Raw genomic sequence first — 26,163 nt, 5'->3', positions numbered from 1 at the left:
TTTGATATCTAACAAATCTGGGAAATCTACATACCAGCTGATCTCTTTGTAGATCTTTTAGAAGAAACAGCTCCTTCCCCTCTTTGTCAAACAGCCTCCGAGCAGCAAATGGTAAATTCAGCAGCAGAGTGCATCTGCAAAAAAACATGTTTTTTAAATTAATATATGCAAATCCTCAACCTGGGAATAAATTGAAACCCCTGACCATAGATGGTATTGTTCCTGCTAAAGTGAGGCTTCAGGACATTGTGGCCTTGGACTTGGAGCTCTGCTGAGAACTGTACGTGATAATTATGCTCTTTAGTGTTAAGGACCAGACAATTTGGGGTGTCAACTGAAATTACACGTGTTGTGCGTTTGCTTATTAGCCTTGGATGGACAGAGTAAAAGAATGATTCTCCTTTCGCTCTCACCACTGTTAAAATGCTTGTACTCTTGGCAAGGCATGAGTACAGCATCTATCAAACGTTCAATTAGACAGTTACAACAAACCACTGCTATAAATGTATATATTTGAATACTGTTAACACGGATATAGATGCTTTAAAACCAAAAGTATACATTGAGTATACACAAGAAATACATTGTTGTTTTTATTCATTGTAAAGAAACACAAAAGAGGTTTTTTCCAGATATGAATAAACAAATCAAGAAAAGTAGCTGCAATGTTGTGTAATCAAAAATTTAGAAGAAGCACTTCTTAAAAAATATGACTGCCCCTGCCAAAGTCTAATTAATATAAAAGAAGCAAGGCACTAAAAATAATGACAGAGGATTGTAAAGTAGAAATTAAAGACCTATAACCACAGGATTAATCTTTCAATAATGTCTGCCAAGTCACCAAGATGATATCTTAATGTGCTGTATAACTGCACTTTTCTCTGGGCAGTGGACAGAAGGTTGCTACAAACAGATTGTTTCAAGAGGCAGAAATCTTCATTAAACATATTTTACGATGCCAGTACCTTTCGAGGAATTGCTGAAACTCGAGCCTATGAATTTTTATTGAGCTATCATCTTCCAAAGCACGGTGAGTCTGATTGTCCTTGAGATCTTTCTGCTTCTTTGAACTGGTCACGGGCTTCCTGCTGTGAGAACAGTCTTATTGTCACAAAGATGTTTTCTTTCAGGGTATTGTAAAACATGTTGGAAGAAAATCTAATGCTACTGAAAAAGAAGACACACACACACACACACACACACACACCAGATTTATAGACATATTTACACCGATACATAAAAATTAAGTCACATTTTCTGTTTCTTGACTGGCGGGGTGCCACAGAAATTAGTGCAAGAACAACTGACTCTGATAAATGAGCATTCCTGATGACTGGATCTACAAATTGTAAACCTGGGGCCTAGAACCTGGCTACAGAACATCTGCAGAATATGTTCTGTATTAGACTGTTCTACTTCCAACAGTCCTAGAGTCGCCAGGAATTCCTACCTAACTGTCCAACTTGAGAAATCAAAAGGACTTTTTCTAAATCAGGGCTTCAGAAGCACTGATGATGTCTTGACTTGTAGTTTTACACTTTACAGTTGCACATATGTTATGTTTTTAAAGCATTAAATAGACAAACAGCCTTAACCTTAACCAATATCACAGGTTCTAAGCACCCCCCCACACACACACACATTGAAATGTCAAAAGTCAGATGAGTGGGATTTGCTCGTCTGTGAATTTCAGTGGTTGAGCTTTATTTGCTTTGCACCAAAAAGGACTTATTTTTGGCATAGTAGAGTGAGTTAATTAGAAATTACAAATGAAATGTATGCATCAAAGATTTCAATTTCAGGCTTGACTTTACCTGAGAGATTAATTTTGGGGCATTTGCATTTCCCCTACACTGCTCAGTGGACAGTATAACGTCATGCTGCTCATCATTCAGAAATGTCTGATGTGCAAATATCTACAGAAAGTGTCTAATGAAGTTATGGGGTAAAATAATCTAATTTATACTGCACAACAAGTCTACATTTCTAGGGTGGTGGTATTAAAGATAGCAAGTAGGGATTCAAGGATCTAATCTGTCTATGGATACTTTACACATTCAGTTTCGATCTTTAAAGTTAGCTGCTTTTCTCGCCCCCCCACATTATCCTACCGTAAGTAAGAGATTCCAGATATGGCACACACATGCATAATTACAACAAAGGCATCAGAATTAAACAAGCAAACAAAAATAAGAGTGAAACAACAGTAGCACTGACACACAGATTTGCCACTCTTCAACTAAAACCTTGCATTTTTTAAATCAGACAAAGCAACTGGGAAAATGTCAAAGATGAGAATGACAGTCATGGGTGAACGAGTGTATTCGGTTACTGTGTGTGGAGCAGGCTGGTGATGTCTGGCGCGGTGACTGCGGTGGCCTGCGTCTCCACGCGCTGCCCGTTCCTCAGGACTCTCAGCCTCACGGGCACGTAGCCCTTCTGTCTCCCGCTGGGCGCGCTCGTCAGCGGGGGGGCATTGGAAATTAGAGAACCTTCCAGAGGCCAGCTGAAGGCCTGGATTTTATTGGAAAAACAAAGAAACAAACAAAAAAAAATCACATTAACATCGACCACAAAAATCAAGTTACCAAGTTAGTGGTATTAGTTTTTCCTATTGTAATGTACACTTTTGAGAGTAAATGTTTTTCGCAGAAAACTACTTGACGTAAAAGTACAGAGATAAATAAATACCACAAAAATGCTTTAAAAAGAAACCAAAGGCAATTCTTGACAGTTATCCTCCTGACCTGCTCCTATTCTATCCATACATCACTAGCAGGTAATAAACAGATAAATCACAGGATGTTAATCTAACTGGTTTCAATGGCAATTCAGGTTTATGTCCCTATTTGTATCTCATTGGTCAAGACAAAAATAGTGAGTTTCATATATTTAAATTTTCTGCCACTGCCACGAAAATCTAGGATACAAGTGCTGCTTTGGTGCAATAGTCTCATTTACAATTAGACACAAAGGCAGATCGCTTCTGATCAATGAAACATTATATCAGAGGAATCAATTCCTTTTCAGCACCTACTTTACCAAACACAGGGCTGCACGCTGTGAGTCTTCATTAATGTATAACATCTTGTAAACATTGTGATTGTTTTCACCAGAAGAATGATTCTGCTTGTTAGCTCTGCATAGGTTCTGGTCCTTTACCTCATCTTTTATAAACTGACAGAGGAGTTGTGTTATGTAAATAACATGGATTATTTCTGACAGTGTGTGCATGTACCTAGTTATAATAATGTGCTTCCAAAGTGCAGTTGTGTATTATTATAATGCATTGCAAGCTGGCCTAGCGATGGGGGATACGTCCTGTATAGAATTGTTAATATTTATTGATATACATAATAAAAGCATCTGTTCAAAACGTATACAGGACTATATTGGGGAGATCCATAAGTGTAACACACATGCAGAGCCTGAGGAAACAAACTGCACAATTTAATCAGCTGCAATACTGGCAGTGAAATGGACAAGGTACATCTCCTATACGTTCCAGACCACAGGAAGGATGAAGCCATATTACCTCATTGAGTTGTCCTTCCGGCAGCACGGGCCACATGTAAGTGAGCTTGTTCCACAGTGGATTCCCCACTCTCGAGTGTTTCCACTGACCTACTTTCCCAATTCCCTCATGCCTGATAGCCCATCTGAAGAAAAAATGAAAAAAGGCACACATTTAAAAAGCTTAAAGGACTCTATTTTCATTCAGTTGAATATGATAACCTTCCACGTGCCTGATGTGCCTGTAAAAACCCAAAAGTGCATATTCTGTAGAAAAGTGTACTTAACAAGAGATATGGCATACATGCTTAAATGTTTCTTAATTACTTGAAACGACATTGCTCTAGAGTCAATTATATATAGCCTATACATACATACATACATACATACATATATATAAACTCACCTAAAGGATTATTAGGAACACCATACTAATACTGTGTTTGACCCCCTTTCGCCTTCAGAACTGCCTTAATTCTACGTGGCATTGATTCAACAAGGTGCTGAAAGCATTCTTTAGAAATGTTGGCCCATATTGATAGGATAGCATCTTGCAGTTGATGGAGATTTGTGGGATGCACATCCAGGGCACGAAGCTCCCGTTCCACCACATCCCAAAGATGCTCTATTGGCTTGAGATCTGGTGACTGTGGGGGCCAGTTTAGTACAGTGAACTCATTGTCATGTTCAAGAAACCAATTTGAAATGATTCGACCTTTGTGACATGGTGCATTATCCTGCTGGAAGTAGCCATCAGAGGATGGGTACATGGTGGTCATAAAGGGATGGACATGGTCAGAAACAATGCTCAGGTAGGCCGTGGCATTTAAATGATGCCCAATTGGCACTAAGGGGCCTAAAGTGTGCCAAGAAAACATCCCCCACACCATTACACCACCACCACCAGCCTGCACAGTGGTAACAAGGCATGATGGATCCATGTTCTCATTCTGTTTACGCCAAATTCTGACTCTACCATCTGAATGTCTGAACAGAAATCGAGACTCATCAGACCAGGCAACATTTTTCCAGTCTTCAACTGTCCAATTTTGGTGAGCTTGTGCAAATTGTAGCCTCTTTTTCCTATTTGTAGTGGAGATGAGTGGTACCCGGTGGGGTCTTCTGCTGTTGTAGCCCATCCGCCTCAAGGTTGTACGTGTTGTGGCTTCACAAATGCTTTGCTGCATACCTCGGTTGTAACGAGTGGTTATTTCAGTCAAAGTTGCTCTTCTATCAGCTTGAATCAGTCGGCCCATTCTCCTCTGACCTCTAGCATCAACAAGGCATTTTCGCCCACAGGACTGCCGCATACTGGATGTTTTTCCCTTTTCACACCATTCTTTGTAAACCCTAGAAATGGTTGTGCGTGAAAATCCCAGTAACTGAGCAGATTGTGAAATACTCAGACCGGCCCGTCTGGCACCAACAACCATGCCACGCTCAAAATTGCTTAAATCACCTTTCTTTCCCATTCAGACATTCAGTTTGGAGTTCAGGAGATTGTCTTGACCAGGACCACACCCCTAAATGCATTGAAGCAACTGCCATGTGATTGGTTGGTTAGATAATTGCATTAATGAGAAATTGAACAGGTGTTCCTAATAATCCTTTAGGTGAGTGTATATATATATATATATATATATATATATATATATATATATATCACTTTATTTTCTATTTTTAATGTTTTAGAAGAAATGTAGTACTGTGCCATTAGCACACAATGCTATTTGAGAATCTTTAGTGTTGCCTTTTTGTGATCAATTATTAGAGAGAAAATGTTTAATGAAAGCATTTTCTATCATCTTAGTATATATATGTAAAATCTTCCTGAATTAGAAGCTGTAGGTGTTTTGGCAAATATGCTGATGTCACTAGCAAATCATTAGATGTTTAAATAAGCTCATGAACAGTTTATCTTAATTCCTTTTCTTCCCATATACATGTGTGTGTGTGTGTATATATATATGTATATATATATATATGTATATATACACTCACCTAAAGGATTATTAGGAACACCTGTTCAATTTCTCATTAATGCAATTATCTAACCAACCAATCACATGGCAGTTGCTTCAATGCATTTAGGGGTGTGGTCCTGGTCAAGACAATCTCCTGAACTCCAAAATGAATGACTGAAAGGGAAAGAAAGGTGATTTAAGCAATTTTGAGCGTGGCATGGTTGTTGGTGCCAGACGGGCCGGTCTGAGTATTTCACAATCTGCTCAGTTACTGGGATTTTCACACACAACCATTTCTAGGGTTTACAAAGAATGGTGTGAAAAGGGAAAAACATCCAGTATGCGGCAGTCCTGTGGGCGAAAATGCCTTGTTGATGCCAGAGGTCAGAGGAGAATGGGCCGACTGATTCAAGCTGATAGAAGAGCAACTTTGACTGAAATAACCACTCGTTACAACCGAGGTATGCAGCAAAGCATTTGTGAAGCCACAACACGTACAACCTTGAGGCGGATGGGCTGCAACAGCAGAAGACCCCACCGGGTACCACTCATCTCCACTACAAATAGGAAAAAGAGGCTACAATTTGCACAAGCTCACCAAAATTGGACAGTTGAAGACTGGAAAAATGTTGCCTGGTCTGATGAGTCTCGATTTCTGTTCAGACATTCAGATGGTAGAGTCAGAATTTGGCGTAAACAGAATGAGAACATGGATCCATCATGCCTTGTTACCACTGTGCAGGCTGGTGGTGGTGGTGTAATGGTGTGGGGGATGTTTTCTTGGCACACTTTAGGCCCCTTAGTGCCAATTGGGCATCGTTTAAATGCCACGGCCTACCTGAGCATTGTTTCTGACCATGTCCATCCCTTTATGACCACCATGTACCCATCCTCTGATGGCTACTTCCAGCAGGATAATGCACCATGTCACAAAGGTCGAATCATTTCAAATTGGTTTCTTGAACATGACAATGAGTTCACTGTACTAAACTGGCCCCCACAGTCACCAGATCTCAACCCAATAGAGCATCTTTGGGATGTGGTGGAACGGGAGCTTCGTGCCCTGGATGTGCATCCCACAAACCTCCATCAACTGCAAGATGCTATCCTATCAATATGGGCCAACATTTCTAAAGAATGCTTTCAGCACCTTGTTGAATCAATGCCACGTAGAATTAAGGCAGTTCTGAAGGCGAAAGGGGGTCAAACACAGTATTAGTATGGTGTTCCTAATAATCTTTTAGGTGAGTGTATATATATATATATATATATATTTATAATTGTAGAAAATACAATGCCCTTTAGATTAAAAATGATTGCAAATTTGAATTTCATCTAAGATGCAGGTTGGGCTACACAATAAGACATTTTTGAGGACTGATGCTAGATGCTTCCCTATGTGGTGAATATGTAGGTCAAACAGTGAGGGAGATGGGTGGCAATATTGTCAATTACCACTAGGTGGGGACCACACTCCATTAAACATTTCCTTAGTGTTTCTTTTTTCCCCCTCTCTTCCAGTCTTTCTGTTTATTTACAGCTGGCATTATAAGGACACTTCCTGGTAACATCCCAGTTTCAGAGACATCCGTGAGACCCTGCTACGCTGAGAGGTGCACAGCTGCACAGAGACTTCACAGCAACTATCACAACAAAGAGGACGCACTTTCGAAGCGGAGTACTTCGAAACCACGGGGCGAGGAAGATATTTAATGTTTCATTTCAATAAAACATGCAGGTATGATAAAAACAACAACAACACAAAACACATCATCAAACACCCTGAAAGATATAATGCCTGCTTTTCACAGGAAAACAACAACAGCAATGTCAGCCACAAGATTTACAAATAGGGTCGCCAGTGATTGAACTGCAATTTATTAAGTCAGTTACTATTGAATACTCGGCATTAAATGCCTTTAACTGTTCAGTAAAGCATGCTTCTATTACAATTAATTTCAATCTGAACCAGAAAAAACTGCTAAAATTACAAAGGTATGTTGATTCCTATGAGGTAATATCAGACGGGTTACAGACCCTCAGTGACAGTTACTCCCCATAGCAATAAGTATAATGAGCATTCATGATTAGGGTTAATGTCCACCAAGACCCATTCAGCGATGTTATGACTGATCCAGATGGTACAATCCAGTCTTAAAATGCAGTATGTTATGCATATATTTAAATACTAAAATATTGTAATTTGAATGGGAAGACAAAATTCTGTGCTAGATCATTACTTCATGGTTGAATTAAAACAATTAAAAATAACAACAACAATAATAATAATAATAATAATAATAATAATAATAATAATAATAATAATAATAATAATAATAATACCTGTTTTTCAAATATTTATTTTAGCTGTAGGAATGATAGATAGAATATTTTTTTCTATGGGAGAAAATGTAGTCACAAAAATGTCAGGCTTCTCCCGGGGCCGGCGCATAAACCAGTAGGTCAAAAGCTGAGAGTCTCTGCGAACGTTTTATTTTCTAGGCCTTGCTGTTCCAATGCATAGTAAAAATAAGGAGAATTCAAGGAGTGTCTCCTGAATTGCTCACGCCCTTCTCTTTCACATGTCCTCTGTGAATTAGATATTGTCAAATGTTAGTGCCCTTCAGTCTCTCAGTTTTAAAAGCATCTAGTCTGAGCTCCTACTCCAGGATTTCCCCCAGTCCTTATTAATATTCCCATTGCAGGCGCCTTGCACAGCTGAGGCTATTAAAGTTAATACGAGACATCTTCTCTGGCAGACGGGGCAAAGGAGGACGAAATGTTCTAAACTAAGCCTTTAACATGTGACCTTTGTAGCCATTAGATTCAAATGGGTTTCCCCCTCATATTTTGGTTTGCTTGAGATTTAAATGCCGGCCCCCAGTGCAAATGATCATTATTCCTCCCAGTTAAATGTGTGCTACCAGTGGCTATTTCTGTTAACATACCACGGAAACTTTGCTAAAAATACTCGCCACACGGCTGCAGAGCTGGCGCCAAAACATGGGATCTGGGGCGGAGGTACAAGAGCTGATTAAAGTTTCAGAAAGGCAAATATTAATAATTAAGCAAAATGGTAGTGGCTGAAGGTAATGCTTGTTACTTAGTAGGGAGTTACATCCTGCATAGATGACACAAAGTACCCTCATAAGACAAAGATTAGCCCTGGAGACACTAAACAGAGAGTGAAAATCCTGGGATTTTACCCAGAATTCTTAGCATCTAAAGTTCACTATCAGGGTCCCAACTTACACGGGATAAATAAAGAACTTAAAGTTTTCCACAACAACAAAAATAAATCAGTATTTTATACTAAACAGATGCTGCTCCAGAAACATCCTTGTAATAAAGAGAATAAAGAAGTCACCTGAAATCAATGTCTTCAATGACACAGTGGGAGAAGAAAAACATCCCCATTAGGTACAGCCACACAGACACACTCAATGGAGGTTTCCATTTCAGAATCAATAAACAATAACAATGATAAAATACATGTGTTTTCTTTTCCTGCTTAAAAAAGAACAAGGCGCTGCTAAAGGATTCACCGGTGTGATTAGTATGCTGACGAGGCATTTCTCACTGACCTGCGTTTACTCTCTTCCCGTTGTGTAAGCACTTAAAGCAAATATTTTAAATGCTCTTTCACATTCTAATAATGAAATAGTTCAACATAATTGTGTTTTTTTTTTCTTCCTCCCGCCTTGTGTCTTATTTCATCCTGAAATAGCTTTTAAATTACAGGCCTGTTTTTGTTGTACGACCAAAACAATTATGAAAGTAAAAAGAATTGGGTAATTAAAAGGTAATTTCTGCACATTAGATCATACATTTTTCAAAAGTGCTTGCCTTCATCTGCTAGATGTTTACTTTTTATCCTGCTTTTGCTGATGTACTATCCTATCAAGGCTGACATTTAAATGAGCGAGTATTCAACACAAATGTAATCATTGTACTGCATCCAATGTGGCACCATACTGTGATGATTGCTGCTGAGAGCCATTCACAGTCCCCCAAATGGGGGGAAAAACGAGACGAAACGTTATCAATTTACATTTTTCTGTGATTAACTTTTATGCAAAGGAGGGTCTGATCTTGCTCCTGTCTCACCTGAATCATGTGGATCATCAAAGACAAATTGAGCATCACTTATTTAAAAGACAGGCTCTGAAATACCCTACAGCTGTGCAGCAAAACAAAAAGAGTGGGCCGTGAACTTTTCTAATGCAACACAAACACACAAAATGGAATCTCTCCATGGTTTGCAGTGGCTCAGAGAAACACGCATTGAAAAAATGACTATTTTTTAATGTTTCAGGGGTAGAACACGGTTTAAAGAGTGATTTAAAAGAGGACACACTCATACAATAATTAATAATAATGATCATTTATATTTTTTTTACATATAAGAACATATATACAAGTTCTAAAGATTCCCATGTGGCCAAGTCTGCCCCTTTCCCCATCGCTTGCTTAGGCCTCCCTCCTGCTCAGCGGGGTCTTAGCCGGAGAGCTGCTAGTTCTAGCTTCTTCTCCCTGCCAGGGGGCTCCTGTTCACCTCAGCGCCGAGCTGACGACTTTGCCGTGCGCACTGCAGATCCAGAAACACACCGTATCTCTAGCCCGGAGACAGACCCCAACCTGACTGTCGCAGCTGGTGTTCCCACAGACGACCTTTCCATTCGGAAGGTCACGGGTGCTGGAGTCAGTGTTAAAGAAGAGTGGAACCAGAGGACTGGAGGAAAGGGTTTGCATTTACTAGAATAGCCAGCAAATATGCATCCCAGTTGCCCTCCCCAGTCCCCCTGTGTATGTGAATATATAAGAGGACAAGCAGAATTCAGAAGTGGATATAACATGATGGATCATATAGAAGCTGTCTGAGACGAATTAGAAAGAGGCAGAGAATATGAGCTTCCTCTGTGCATGGGCTTTGTTGACTATGAGAGAACATTTGATTCGATGTATACAATCTCAGCCATCAGGGCTCAAACATTGAGGCAGTCTATATAACTCTTATGAAATATATCTACGCCACATCAACAACCTGGCTACAGCAAGACACTGACCAAGAAAGACACACAATCTCTCCAAAGCTCTTCATGGCAACTCCTGCAGTGTTCAAGACTTTGGACTGGGAAGGGAAAGGAATCAAGATCGACAGAAGGTATTTGAGCAACGTACGATTCGCAGATGACAGTCATCTTTTCAAAAACAGCTGAAAACCTGCAGCAGGAACAACAGACCAAAATTGTACAAATGAAGATATAGAACGGATTGCAAGAGATGAAAAAGATGACCACATAAAAGATGGCAAGATGAAATAAGAAGATCTGCTGGTGTGACGTGGAAAAGAAGAAACAAGTAGAAATATCTTGACGAGGCCTTAATCCAGCAGTGGATCGATAAAGACTAAAGATGATGAGGAAGATATCATATGTGTGTGTGTGTGTGTGTGTGTGCATTTCATTTTGTCTATTAATTCGTTGTTTTAGGAAAGATGAAACAATTAAACTTGGCTAATAGTATATCTGCTCTTAAATTACTTCATCAGACAAAAACAAACTACACTGTAATTCATTATTTGATATTAAAGGAAACATTCATTAAATTAAATAGGAACAGTAACAACATACATGATGTGGTTCTCCTAGCCAGAGAGATCAGAGTACAGACAAGCCTTCAAGTGGTAAAATGTTGTATTGCACACATGCCTGTTTCTGGCAGCCAGTACGGATACATTTGAATCTGGTCATTAAAAATAAATGAAAATTGATAAAATCTTTTAAGTCTTACTTAGCGAGTAATGTTCAATTGGATGAATAGTTGTATTATGTATATGTATGTATATATGTTTTTTTTTATTATTATTATTATTATTATTATTATTATTATTATTATTATTATTATTATTTATTTAATAGCAGGTTACCTTATCCAGGGCGACTAACAGTTTATTTATGTTTTTGTTTGTTTATTGTACATGAAATAAAGCTTCAACTACTTATTCTTTAGATCATGAAAAACAACTAAAATATTGATTATCATTGTATTTATTTACAAAATAAATGTCACATTGCCCGAGCGACCACATAAAAAATATCTTATATGGAATTTGTAGAAAAGAATAATGAGCTGTTACATCACATGCTGAAAAACTCAATAATATAATGTATTTACAGAAGAATGAGGATTTCAATGTATGTTTGATGCAAAGTGGCTATTTATTAATATAATATTTTCAGAAACTAAGAGGAACAGTTTTGGATGGTTACAAAATAAAGAAAACTATAAACAAAGCACAATAGTACAATACTACCCTAAGAACTTGAACATTTTTTTTTTTCAACAACACCAACAAAATTATTATTATTATTATTATTATTATTATTATTATTATTATTATTCATTCGGTGATTGACACATGCCCTCACACACACATTTGTCACTTAAAACCTGACCTCACTCTTACACAGCCATCAAGACATGTTAACAAGTTCTATCCTCTGATTTTTCTTTCAAGTGAAAAAACTCCTGTCTGTGCACATTACGTTTTCCGTGGCGCAGAATCACTCCGTTTTACTTTGCACAAAGGCTGTGGCTAATTACAGGAAGAGACAGAAGCCGACTAGCCCGGAGGCCTTCTCTGCCACCACTGTGCGTCGGCTCCAGAGTCAACAAGCAGGTAGTGGGGGAAATCAAATCCTATCTGACAAGGCAGTGGATCCCATCACCTAGGGTTAGGAAACAGACAAGCCGTTTGGTGGTCATAAGTAAAGACGGAGAAATTTCAAACAGATTGTTCCTGACAGAAATCATACCATGGAGGCGCTTTCTGACAAGGTCCGCATGAATGAAACTATGCACTTAATGCTTGCTATCTGCTTCCCGCGAAGAGGGACAGTGTTTAAAATACACATCGAGGGTGACAGCTCAGTGTATAGTGGTTAGCAAGTGTCTAAATGTTTGCTTTCCCCTTGGATCCACAAAACACAGGAAAAAAAAAGCTCGACATCAGCGCAGTGTTGAGAATCCTGACACCGTCGCTCGTGGTGGGATTTCACATCACTGGGCCAAGGCAGGCGGCTTCAAGATGTTAATGTGTCAGACAAGGTGGTCAATGTTTTTTTTCTTTCTGTAAGACAGATGTGAACTGTGGTGAAGAAACCTAGATGAGGGACCAAGAGGCACTTGCTGGATAGGAGGGAAGTCATGGTGAACCCTGTCTGTAGGGTCAGTGAATTTGCAGCGTTATTCACCAAAGTATCAAATGAAAGGTCAGATGGTTGGAGTTTTCCCCATTGCTTAATCGTTTAAGCCTTTCTTCATCTAAAGAAATAAAATCGATATCTGAATAGAATGAGAGATGTATGTCAATAATAGTTAGTGAATAGACTATTTCATATTCACAACACTGTTACTCTTATAATGCTTATCATACTATACTTTATATTTAATATTACAAGGTAGTCCAGCAAACAAGACCTTCATAACCCAGAAAATACCTTAAAATTATATGTATTTGAGGACCTTTTCTATTCTGTTGAGTAAAAGAAAAGCATAGGTAAAAGATAAAAAGATGCATGCAGTTATTTTGTTTTTTTGGGTGGCAAAAAGCCTTGTGGGACTTTGAATTCTGTCTGAAGTCACTGAAATCCGTATTGATTCTACTGTGTGGCTTATTCCTCTAAAAAACAACAACAACAACAACAACAACAAAATCAGGGACCCAACTGATTCTTTCACCGTATCTGACCCATTTTTTCATTTAAAAAGTAACATCAAATCTGTATGTTCCCCCCTTTTTCTCCTCTAAACACGAAGCTTCAAATTTTATGCCCCCGCCGCAGATTCCACAGTATCCACGATAAAGAGTTAACGCCATTAAATGTGCCACTCATCTAAGCAGATCCTATTTCATCCAATTAACCTTACCCACGGGTAGTGAATCCTGGAGAAGAAGTCTACATTAAGTAGAAATGTGTTTGGTCTCTGTGGTCACTTTCCCAGTCAGTGCCGCGGGGCTGTGACACTATGGGAGGCCCAGTGCACTCCCAGGGAAATCTCCGGAGTGAATTAAATAGGGACTGCTTCAGTATGTCTTGATTATATACCCAAGAACATCTTGGTTTTTATAATTCTAATAATAATGTAATATGCAGAAATATATTCAAATCGATTGCTTGTCATCTGGCTTATTTAGAAAAAGGCTACAGTAAATTGTATGTAGCGCAAAACACAACTACTACTTGATCAGCAAATAAGAGTTCAGGATTCCACAGTCTAACAACTTGGGTCACGCAAACTTTAACACCGAGCTCCAGTTTTGTGTTTTGTTTCTACAAGTGAAATGTGAAACACGAGCACTGAGTCCAAATTGACACCAAACTGAGCATTTTGTTCCTGAACGTTAACGTGTTCTTCCAATACACAGAGAAGATTATTTAATTTCCTGTGCTGTTTGCTCCAGTATGGTAGTCAGATGATTGCTCTTATCAGAACCAAATTAATTTGCCCGTGTGAGATCAGTGACTTTAGAAATGCACACAAAAGCTAGCATTGCATGACAATAGCCGCCCTGCTTCATCTGTTCAATCACAATCACTTCAATGCGTACTTATATCTATTTTTTTTATGTCATAGGCGTTAAGCCACCGCTATTCAAATATATCTTTTAAAATCAAATAATCAAAGGTATTATGGTATTTATTACCCATAATGCAGAGTCTAGAAATGAAATCAATTACAGGGTGACACTAATAGAATATTTTTAAAAAAGCATTCTTACGGGTAGAATAAAAAAAGATTGAGCCACACCTGTACAGATTAAGTTAATCTCCCATCTCTACTGCTTATGAAGCTTTCTTTTGTTCATTATTGTGCTGTACTATAAAAACATAAGATCATAAGATAGTGTCCAATCGAGAGGAGCCCATTCGCCCCATCGTGCTCGTTTGGTGTCCATTAATAACTAATTGATCAAGGATCCTATCCAGTCTGTTTCTGAATGTTCCCAAATTGTCTCTTCAGCCACATCGCTGGGGAGTTTGTTCAGATTGTGACGCCTCTCTGTGTGAAGGGGTGAAAAGGTCACCCGAAGGAGCATTACACGAACCCTGTGTCCTTGTTCAATTGAAGTCATTCTCATTTGCATGCTCATTTCGGGATGCAGTGAAAGTCTGGCTTTCGTGAAGACTCAAGTGTGAATTTTAAAGCAGCCAGTGTGAGTGTTTACTGTCGAGCAGAGCATGTTAATGGAGCCGCCAGAGCCACTAAGGTTACTAAGGTTACAGCAAAAGCTGTTTCCTGTTGTTTACCTAACATTAATACTTAATACATAAAAGCTTAATGTGATGCTAATGGAATAACAGGAGCAAGTTAATTACATTGCCCATAAAACTAAATGCTGCCGAACACTTTCAAGACCCCAGTAAGTTTACCTCGGTCCAATTTCTTTCAGGGGCTTGTCAAAGCTAGAGACACAAGCAGAAACAGATCTCCAACAACAATTAAAACATTGTAATACAATAAAAACCAAAATGACACAGTAACTAAGCGAAATGAGACATAACCAAATTAAGGAATATGAGAGTTGTTATAGTTATATATGTAAAATCTAAAATGCTACCAGCATAATGACTGCAAAATCATTTCTGAGACCTGATTTATGTAACTGAATATAATATTGTTTATTATACATGATACTTGACATGTTTTGTTCAAACGTTTTGAAAGGGGTTTAAGTGACTCAAAAGGTTTTAGAAATTACTAACTTCTTATTTTGCCTCCTTTGAAAATCATGCTTTATGTGAATAATGACCTATTACAAACACACTTGATTTCTCTGACATGCCAAAGATTAAGAAACATCCTGTTTATCATTGTAATGGTCACACATACATGGAATGCTATATAGTTGATAGATATACCATATATATAAAGAAGACAATCTTTTCACAGAGAAGCTGTGTTGTTCTATGGTGAATTTTAGCTATTAAAACTGGTTGTTACTGTACATGTCAAAAGGGAAGGCAACAAAAGACTAATTCATAAAAAAAGCAATTTACATTTTTTTCTGACAAATAGTTCTTGAAAAATAAATTCATAAATAACTAATATAATAATAATAATAATAATAATAATAATAATAATAATAATAATAATAATAATAATAATTGACAACACTGAATGCAATCTTGGTCACACAAGGTAGACATTTCAAACCAATATTATTAAAAAGTATAGTTAATATCAATCAATGTAATGTATGTTATTTTATGCCTAAAACAACAGAGCAGTATTTCACACAATGTGTTTATAGAGAAGAAATCAGGATGCAGAAACAAAGAGCAAAATGTCATTCTAAAGACAAACAGATCATGGGAGCTTCCTATATAAATATATGTTTAAATGAATTATTATTTAAAAAGCTTTAATCTCCATATGGGAACGTCTTACCGAATTAAATGTTTTGAAATTATTTTTAGTAAATTCTAGTCATTAACTAATAGATTTTAAATAGCGAAACAAAAATTTGGTTGTGCAAGAGCAGTTGCACAAAAAATAATAACATCTCAATGCTTGCCATTTGTTAGTGTTCCCATTACATGGAAATAGATGCTGTCGAACCCGATCCACACAAAACACATGAATTGTTTACTAAAAAATTAAGTGAAATAAAGCGCGCAATGAAGCGCACTGAAGATGGCAAGACCCCGTGCTGCAGACAATATGTACTTGAGCACTGAAACCAATTGCATCTGCATTAACAAGCATCAGTCGCAAAAGGAAAATACACGCACATAATTTGTCACCTCTATACATTCTGTTTCTACAAACTAATAGCATGTAACAAAACATCAGTACACTTCCACATGTGAATGTGTGTCTCGGGTCACAGAAGACTAAAGCAGATCGCGTGCTTTAGGGTTGCAAGCAATGGGCTGTAATACTGTCTGTCTTTGATATTTGAGTTTGTAGGGACAGATGCTGGAAGTTAAGAACCATCTTTAAGGAATCCAATATTTGTGCAGCGGGACCAAAAATGGCATCCAGCAGGGAGCCACTGTCTTTCTTGGTGGATACAATTAAGAAATAATAACAACACTTAAAGATATGTCAGCAAACATCTTCGCTAATGGCTCCTTTTCTCTGCAAAGTAGATTGTCCCTATGAACGTATATATGGATATTTTCACTTGCTCTTTCCCTGAAAATCAATTTCCTTCTTCTCCTTTTTTCTCACCAATAAGCTTTATTTAGTACCTTTCGAGATGTGACAGGAACACCATTAGAGAGATGATGACATTACCAAAGCGAAAGGGCATCACACAGTTGGGTGAAAAAAATTAAGGATCTTTCTCTCATATGCATTCGAAATGGAGCTATACCACTGTGACTGAAATGTGCATAAAAATCTGTAGCTGCAGAAGCTATTAGTGTTGTCCTGGTGTTGGGTTTGAGAAGAAGGTAGGAAGGAAGTGGGGGGGGGGGCTGTAGAGTGGGGTGATAGATCTCAATCTATTGCTTTGACAAAATTATGTATTTCCTTTTTCCCCCTCAGTGTGTGCCACTCATGCAATAAGCGCAGGCCTCCAGCTGGGCTGCATTTGGAAATGCCACTGCGCTTGGTGTGCTTGCTTCACTTGTCTTTGCAGAGGCGAGGCAAGGCAAGGCACCATCGGGAATAGTGTGCGTGAGTAAGCCGGCGAGACTGCCCCTCCCTCCGCTCCCCGACCTCCGCTGCTCCGCGGATGTGCGGCTGAGCGGAGGCACTACTCATGTAGAAAATGGCTCCCACTGATCAATTCATCAGATTTGGGAACATTTAACTTCCGTCAAAAGTGCCCACGATTGCTATTCCAAGACGAACTCAAAAGCACGACGAGGCGGCGGTTGACATGGCTACAGAAACGGGGGCAGTCAGAGAGGGAAAACGAGGTTTGGGGTTTGAGGTTTTGGGGTTTGTTTGCTGGCTAGGGCTAGTGGTGTAATTTACGTACACAGACGCATTCCTATCGGTTTATTTAATTTACGAGCAGTTGCCATTTGGTGCTTATCCTTTTTTTAAATAATTACGATCGACAGAACTTTCCGAGTCTAGGTTTCTGAATGCTGGCAGTGAAGTTAGCTCCTGACCTGCTCTTCTGGGCTGGTTTAAGGCTGAACATGGTGAGGATTACATTTAAAGCCCGTGGCTCAGATCAGCTCACTTGACTGCGACTTGCTCTCAGCCACAAGAGAATTTTGCAATTGACCTTGAACCTCGCGTATGAATTTAGCTTGGTTTTGCTAATTTGAAAGAGATCCATGAGATCGTTTCTCGTTCTTTTGCTTTGAAGGCTTTTAATATATGACAACGTGTTCAACAGAAACATAGCTATTTCATTAATACATACACAGAATTACATTTAGTGCTTTTATGTAATCTGTTTAAACTCACAGAATGGTTTATGTTTGAAAGGACACTACTGAAGCAAATTCACTTTAATATTTAATATTAAGCACTAAATTACAGGCACAGGTGATTTTCCTGCGAGTAACCAATCTTTATCTTAGTTCCTGAAAATATATTCTGATAAAAGTATCAATATTCTTGGCCATATTAACAATTCCTGAAGAGGGCTCTTATTTTATTGTCTGGAATTTATCAGTCATGTTCATTTGCAAATCCCTCGTTAACACTTACAAAATAACATGAAAACAAAATGAATAATAAGTTAACAAAATATTTCTTTGTATCGGTGAACGTGCTTTATGTAATTTGATTGGCTTAAAATTGATGGAAATTAGTTAAAATGGAAGAATGCTGTGGTAAATGAGGCAAAGAGCTCTTCAGAGTTCAGTGTTTAATTGTCTGTCACTAAAGACGACATCTGTAATGCGGATCACTCTCTTTGCCAAGAACCAACAGACTATTTACAAAATGTCCATGTTCTCTAAGACAACCGCGTGGCACGTGCATTTCTGCGCTGTCTGATGTGATAAAGATATGGAGCTCTGTTGAAATCCCATCTCGACCTGTGGAGCTCCAGTGTTGACAAGCAGTGCGGAGCTGGAGTCATAAACGGGTCTGAACCAATTACCATGCAGGCTCTGTCCAACTGCGATTAATTTTCTCGAAATCAGCAGAAGGCATGTGCAAGTAGACGTCCTCTTATGAACGAAAAAGGCTTTTTGATAACCATCTCTTTCAGGGCTAAACGTATGATGATTAACCTCTCCTTGGGCTGGCCAGTGGTGTTACAATAACAGGTGCTGGCTCTTCGATACTGTGTTGTTGAGAGGCCACACATCGCTGGCACCGATGGCCCTGTTGTGGAGCGCAGTGTCTGGATGGATGCTCCGGCACTGCAGAAAGGGTTTGGTCCCCGACGAATAACAGATTTGGCTGATCTCCACGACCACTGGTTAATCAGTGGGGACGCGTACTGTACAAGGTAATGGAGCATGGAGGGGGCCGGTGGCTCCAGTGACGGGACGCTGGGGTGCCCCCTCGGCACACGAGCACTGTGAATTCACATCTCGGCACCAGTCAGACTGGGAGCTGAGCTGATCTACACATGCATTGGCTTCCTGGAAGGGGAACGTGCCAGGCAGAAGGGCTCCACTTCTCTGGGAAGAGGTGAGAGCTGGCTTTCCTGGGGAATTTCATTAAAATAAAATAAAAATGTATTCCTCACCAATCCTCTCTCTGCCAAGTGCACAGTCCTCTAGTTTGAGAATGGGCAGCAGTAACAGGAGTAGCATCTCTTCCATAAAAAACATCCTGATTTATTGCTGTTTTGGTGCAAGATTTTTGCAGACTTTAACAAACTGATTATACTATATTTTTCAAATATATTGTTTTATCTGTTATCTGCTGGAACTCTCCACCACGCAAAAAACTAATAAAACAACAAACTATACACAACGAAAAACAGTGAAAAGCCTGAATTGATAGAGACTGGCTATTGAATTTTATGCTTTTCAACCCAAAACAAACTATTATTTACCCGTCCAAGTTTTAGTTTTTTATTATTCTTCTCATTCTATGGTATTAAGCTTAAAAAAAAGTCATGGCAAGTAGTCTGAAGTCGTGTAATTTATTTTAATGATATAAAACAGAAGCATCTGAACCATTATTAATAAATGATGAACTTTGCAATCACATCTCTCCAGTCTCCTTAAATAATTCAAGTAGCATTATTATGTAGAAAAGGAGGTAAGGAAGGGAAGAGCTGGTCTCTCTAATAAATACTGCATCGGGCCGAGCAAGCTCTTAGGGGGGAAGACACAGATGGAAGTCTGGTTAAGGTGGAGAGGGATCTCTGAAGCCTTTCTCCTGTTTCTTTAAACACAAACCTCACTGAAGCATTTCTCACAACCAGCTGGTTGAGAATCCCTTTTGCCTTTCAAAAGGTGAGCTAAAAAACAACGGTACTGTCTGGTACTGTACTGGAGCACTGAAACCACCAGGTTACGTTTCTTAGTTTAGGTTTATTTATTTTACATTTGCCAGTAGTGACTATTCACTCTTACAGACCTGCTAGCAGGCAACATTTTGACCTGTCAATGTTCTGGCATAAACACTGAGATGTGTCTTGCACAGTGTGAAACATGAAATGTGTTTTTTTATGTTTATATAATTTATAAAACTACCAAATGTGTAAAGCATGTGAAAAATCTAAGTATATTTCACTACTGATTTCTCTGAGATGAATTGAATGCACTGTATAGACATGCATTTTTTAAGAAGTATTAGCTAAACATTATATCCTCATCAGAAAGTAGGTTATAAGCAAAATTAAAAAAGTTCTACAAATACACCATGTGCAGAACAGCTCAAACTCAAAAGGCGGTCCCCCCCAGTGTGGAGCTTTTTTAAGGCTCATCCAACACTCCCCGAGACAGTGGCAAAGTTTAACGAGCTTTTAAACTTTAACAGCCCATCAACAAGGGCTCAATGTGTGTCAAGAGACTCTAACCCAGTGTGAGCTCTGGTTCAGAAAAGGTCATCACCACGTCATTCCCCGCCACTGTCTCGCGGTGACCTCTCAGATCATTACTGGAGGTATGTTCAGACACGGGGACAAAAGACTCGCACAAAATCTCTCGTTTAAATGTTATTTGCATCATCTCTTTTATCCTTGTAGGAGCAGAACAGAAGCCTAACATTTTCCAAATGGCATTTCTTTATCTGTTTCAAAGAGAAAGAGGAGGAGGAGGAGGAGGAAAAAAATAAAAAAATAAAATAAATAAATGCCAAGAACATCATTAGAACAAATGCCAGCTCTGTCAGTGACAGCTGCTCCCCCTGAAAGCAGGGTACGTTGCAGGAGAGCGTCGGCCAGCAATCCCCTTAGCGGTCTGTAAAGTCACTAGTGGGAAAACAACAAAGGCCTTTCCATGCAACTAACACAGATGTGCCCATAGCCAAACTGTCAGAAGCAGTTAAGATGATGGCTACTCACAGTTCATTATTTCCTTCTCACAGGTCACTGGGTGACAAGCTGGGTCAGCACGCTTCATTGGCTGGTACAGTTCTATCGTTATATTATAGAAAAGGTGTGCCACTTGATTTGATAAACTTGTATCAACAAATCCATTCCTGACACTTTCGAAAGATTCTTAACTTGCGTTTACCACTTTTTACCTTCGCGACATAACACAGATCTTTATTTTATAATATCTACAGTCACGTCCACATCTCCAATACGTTCTTTTTTTTCATTAAATCAGTGCAAGTTTATTAAATTTGGAAATGTGACAGTTAAACAATCTCTGGAAGTTTCACTACGATATCCATTCAATTTTAATGAAGCAAACATGTCAGACACTATAAAAATGATATGACTTCAAACTATGCTCAGTGCAAAGCATCTGACACTTGTACATTATTCTGTTTCAGATAATTAGCCACCCATAATCCTGTGTGCATCCTGCCTCGAACAACAGTGAGGAAAAAGAAATACAAATACCACTAATGAGGTATTTTAAGCCTGTTTACACTCTGTATTTTATCAATCATGTAAGTTTAAAGGTTTAATTCTTTCTATGAATAAATAGATGAATAGATAAATGGATAGAGAGTCTAGACAATATAATTTTAGATGACACGTATACGGATACAAAAATCAATTTACAGCAGAAATGTGTCTGTTTCCAGAACACTGAATGACAAGCAGAGCATTATGAACATGGAGCAGATGAGCCGATACAATATACTGAAATTGTCTTCTGTTGCAAATGAAACAGATCATTTTTAATTTTTGGGCAGCAAACTATTGCTCTGTGTGAGTACCTTCGTTAAGGTATACATCCATTAAACACTGTGAAGCAATTAATCTGTTGTGCATACACATCTGGAAAGCGAGAGGAAATTGACAAATGTGTGACTTGTTGAGCCGACAATTTAATACGGGACGTCAATGAAACGTGAAGTGAAAATCTGACATTGTTAAATTGCATTAAAGAGGATAAAACTGGGGGAATGCACACACACACACACACACACACACACACACACACACACACACACACACACACACACTTGATATAAACAATTTAAGACAGTATAAACACCAAAAACATTGAAAGTTTCCATGAATAAATCACAAGGTTATATTCAATTTTGCACTTTTCCTTGTCGTTATTAGACTAATTGCTTAATCATTTGAATACAGTTGTGCATGTGGCTTAATTATGTGCCTTTATATAATTTGTCTAATAGGAGGGAAAGTTTCTTAAGTATACAGAAACAATGATTACCACAGCTCAACCAAATCCAATTACAACTAAATAAATGTAATGCTTTACTGTTTAATGGTGACATTTTTAGATGAAGATAATGATTATTTTCCAATGTATTATTTATTTATTTATCATTTACATTTATAGTACAAAAGGTAATAAACAGAAGAGATGGAGCTTTGATCAGCACAAAAGTGAAGGAAAGAATGGATTCACAGACATATTTATAACTTCTCAAAAACGCCTCCTTATTCTCTTCTTCAGAGCTTTACTGATCTCTCTCTCTCTCTCTCTCTCTCTCTCTCTCTTCTTAAATTGGTGGCTGTCTGTGAGCTTAAGGGCTTTTGAGATATTTCAAAAATATCTGGGAAATCAATCTTACATGAAACTGAAGGAAAACATCTAATGTCATTGAACAATAACTATCAGTTCTGTCAGTGGCCTACCTTTGAGCTGGGGCCTTGGGGTGTTTGTCTTCTCGTTTCCTCACTAGTGCCACTGTCAGCTGGGCGCCCTCCCCTAGGGCTCCCGGCGGCATCAACTGGGTGTCTATGGGTCTTGGGACTTGCTTTTGATTGGTGTCACTGACATTGTATCCTGAAACCTAGGGAAAGAAGCAAAACACTTAAACAATTATTCTGACTTATATATAGATATCAATTCATAATTAAATCATTGCTAAACCCAGAGAAAATGTCGGTCATGCGTTGCAAGAGAAGGATTTATACATATTTCACAGTACAGTGATGAGTATTGTAATTAATTGTGCCATGCTTATAGCATTAATTTATTTGGGGGGCGGTAGTATATTACTATGTTCATTAAAACATCCTGCATAGAGTGAAGACATTGTATTAACCGCCTTTCTTAAGTGTAAATAACTGATAATAGTTACAAATATTCCATTTGTTCTCCAGTATCAGAACTACAAAGTCTAGCTGTTTCCCTACCTTCACAAATTAACCCTTGCATAGCTACGCCTAAAAGACTTATTAGGAGCCCTCTGAGCCCTCTCTTTCATTTTCTCTCTTGAAACTCACAAACGCTTGCATGCACGCACACACACACACAACATATACAAAATACAAAATCATAATTGGGTTAAGTTGGGGAACCTCATGAAACGTGTCTTTGAATGAGTTCTCTGCGCCCTGCCTGTGGCTCTGCAGACTAACCTCCTCGGCAGCACTGCTGTCTGCCTCCTGCCACTGTGCAGGCCGGGCCCCATGGTGGTTGTGCCTCTCTCTCTGGGTCACCTCCTCTCTTACATTCAGCTCCTCCAGGTAGGTCAGGACGAACTCGCAGTGGGCCTGTAGGAAAGGACAAAGGCAAAAGGGTACCATCAGGCCATCTCACTCCAGACACATCAGGAATTATGGGACGTAGCATGTTTAGACCAAGAAAAAAAAAAAAAAAGGAAAAAGAAAAAGAGTAATACTGTCAGCATGCCACGATACATAGAATTGTGCAAAACACAGGGACAACTGGTTGAAAGGGTGATGAAAACTGCGATGCCTTTAGCTGCAGGTAATATTACTGGAGAGCTTAGGATTTAGTGCTGGGTTTTAGTGAGCAAACACTGTAGACTTTAAACATGCAAACACAAACACATTTCATTCTGGAAGTTTTATAAATTTGTTTTAAACAAATTAGTTAGCCGTGCCATCCTAGTCTACAGGTATTGTGTATCAGAGCAGGATCCTTCATTTGTATCGCAAAGAAAAAAAAGCAATATTCTGTTCAACACTACAGTTGCTATTGGACGAGATCTGGGCTGTTTTCTAATTAGTTTTGTTCTACATTATTTATACATCATCTACATTTCTGTCATAGAAAGCTCACACTGTTATACTGTGTACATGGCATAAATTGTATCTTTGTATTTCATTGCTGGGAAATGAAGAAGTCACCTTAGACAAAGCTGTCTGCTTAATGACTTAATAACAATCATCATCTTCTTCATAATCATATAATAATAATATATTACAAACCTTTGAAAAGATGTGGCCATCTTTCCCAAAGCCCCACTGCTGGTGTAGGCAACTGCTGACTCTGCATATTAAATTGGTAACATGAATTAGGTACAGAGCATTTTTTAAATGTTCACATTTGGAAGCCTATATATTTCTTATTGTGCAGCACTGAGGAAAGGTTATCTATTTTCTATATATTTATTGGACTATGGTTTCCCAACATGCTTTGCAGTCTCTGAAAGAGTCTGGTTGTGGACCACAATCTCAAATAACTGAATTTAAAAAATGATCCACCTTTCCTCCTCTTTTGATTATCCTATAATCGGCAGGAATAATAATTGTTTCAAGGCTGGGAACATTAACTAGTAACAGTGCTCTGGGCTGGCATATAGACGCATTGGAAGAATGAAAATGTCTGTGTATGTAACAGATTACGCAGGGAGGACAAAGATTGGTGAATACCTTTTCTGTATGCTTAGTTTATATGCTTCTATAGACGTCCCATCCCCAGCTTTCAATGTAACGGGCTGTGGGCAGGCAGCAAGGCAGAACTGAGGCACGGCTTTGCTCAGGATTGCTCCTGCCTTGAATACCAGGGGGAAAAAAGAAGTTTGAATAAGTGAATGGAAGCAGAAAATAAAACAAGATGTCACAAACGGTGAGGTCATTATGCCTGGGTAAGCCTGGGACATTAGCAGTCGCAGAAAGTGATACACTATACTCAACTTATCATTCATTGGGCCCAGTCAGACTCACTGATCTCCTGTATAACAAGAGTGGGATTTTACAGTTCAGCGCAAAGCACAAGAAACCCATGATATCTTCATTTGTCTTTTTTGTATATTTCACAGTGTGCCGATCTGAGGTCTATAATGTGTCACTGCCACCCTCTAACTGGAGCTCATTTCTATTGCATAAGTAGGGTGTAGGAAGTCTTGAATGAGGGGTTGTATAGTAAGGTAAATAAGGACAGTTATAATGTCCAAAGACTGAGTTTTTAAAGTGTGAAGGTTTTATTGCACCTTCTGATGAAGCATATACTGTTTTTAATAATACATTGATATACAATTTGTACAAGCTTATGCTGCACAGGTCCAGTAATTCAGCTTCATTCCTGCCCTGTCGCTCGTTGCGGTCAGCAGTTGGATAAAAAAACGAACAAACGAACACCACCAAAAACAAACAAACAAAAAAATCAGGATAACATTTCAAAACACTGTAAGATGTTTAAATGAAAATGAAATAAAGTAACCGCACTTTCTGAATTTAAAGGAAATGGCAAAAGTTTTTTTATAATACTGGGCAAACATATAAAAAACATTTAAATGATTTTGCAAGGCTCTAGCATAAAGTGGCAGTTTATGAGCTTCAGTAAATATATCAAATAAGCAAAGCTCTGTTCCAATAATACATTTGAAATGACTGTCTGAAGCCTTTTACTTTTAAATGAGTACAACAACAAACAAGAGAATAACAATTTTACAGTTACTCTGTATGTTAGGAGAACATACACCGCCCATTATTTATACAGCTATAACTGATTGTCAATTACCACATCACACTGCACAGGCTAGAAATGGTGTCTTTCTCTTTAATTAAAGAACAGAACTGGCTCAGATCAACAAGACAGAAACCTTTAGGGAATGCAGTGAAATGGAATAATTGGCACAGAGGCATATTTTTAATATTTTGTGTCCAAAACCAAAACCAAACAAGTAATCAGTGGAGCTGAAATGTGAAAGACATCCTACTCGAATTGAAGTCTAATATACTGGATTTTTCAAATGATACACTTCAGTTTAGATTGTTAGATTCACCAGAAATGTTTGAATTTGTATCTTATTCCTGCCTCATATTTCAGACTTCTAATGACCAATTATAAAAATAGAGAAAAAAAAAACAAGCAGAAGAAGTAAAGAAGAAAATTCAATCATATTACCTCCGTGTCCTCATATATACGCCTAAACCACTGAATTCTTCACAAAC

At 38.5% G+C, this 26,163-nt stretch overlaps 1 protein-coding gene across 2 annotated transcripts in view; it reads right to left on the bottom strand.

Moving 5' to 3' along the window:
- The window catches only part of LOC136747579 (doublecortin domain-containing protein 1), a 91,820-nt gene that overhangs the window by 12,067 nt on the left and 53,590 nt on the right, over nt 1-26,163 (bottom strand). For both annotated transcript variants that reach the window (XM_066700517.1, XM_066700518.1), the window contains 8 exons: nt 24,640-24,761; nt 24,196-24,256; nt 23,380-23,514; nt 22,651-22,808; nt 3,536-3,659; nt 2,333-2,514; nt 966-1,088; nt 35-134 (listed from right to left, as the gene is read on the bottom strand). In XM_066700517.1, the coding sequence (XP_066556614.1) occupies nt 35-134; nt 966-1,088; nt 2,333-2,514; nt 3,536-3,659; nt 22,651-22,808; nt 23,380-23,514; nt 24,196-24,256; nt 24,640-24,761 (1,005 nt within the window). The remainder of the gene's footprint in view (nt 1-34; nt 135-965; nt 1,089-2,332; nt 2,515-3,535; nt 3,660-22,650; nt 22,809-23,379; nt 23,515-24,195; nt 24,257-24,639; nt 24,762-26,163) is intronic.

Source organism: Amia ocellicauda, chromosome 4 (assembly GCF_036373705.1).
Source record: "Amia ocellicauda isolate fAmiCal2 chromosome 4, fAmiCal2.hap1, whole genome shotgun sequence".
In the NCBI taxonomy this organism is placed as follows: domain Eukaryota; kingdom Metazoa; phylum Chordata; class Actinopteri; order Amiiformes; family Amiidae; genus Amia; species Amia ocellicauda.
Note: the sequence above shows the minus strand (reverse complement) of the source record. Positions and strands in the feature narration are given on the sequence as shown.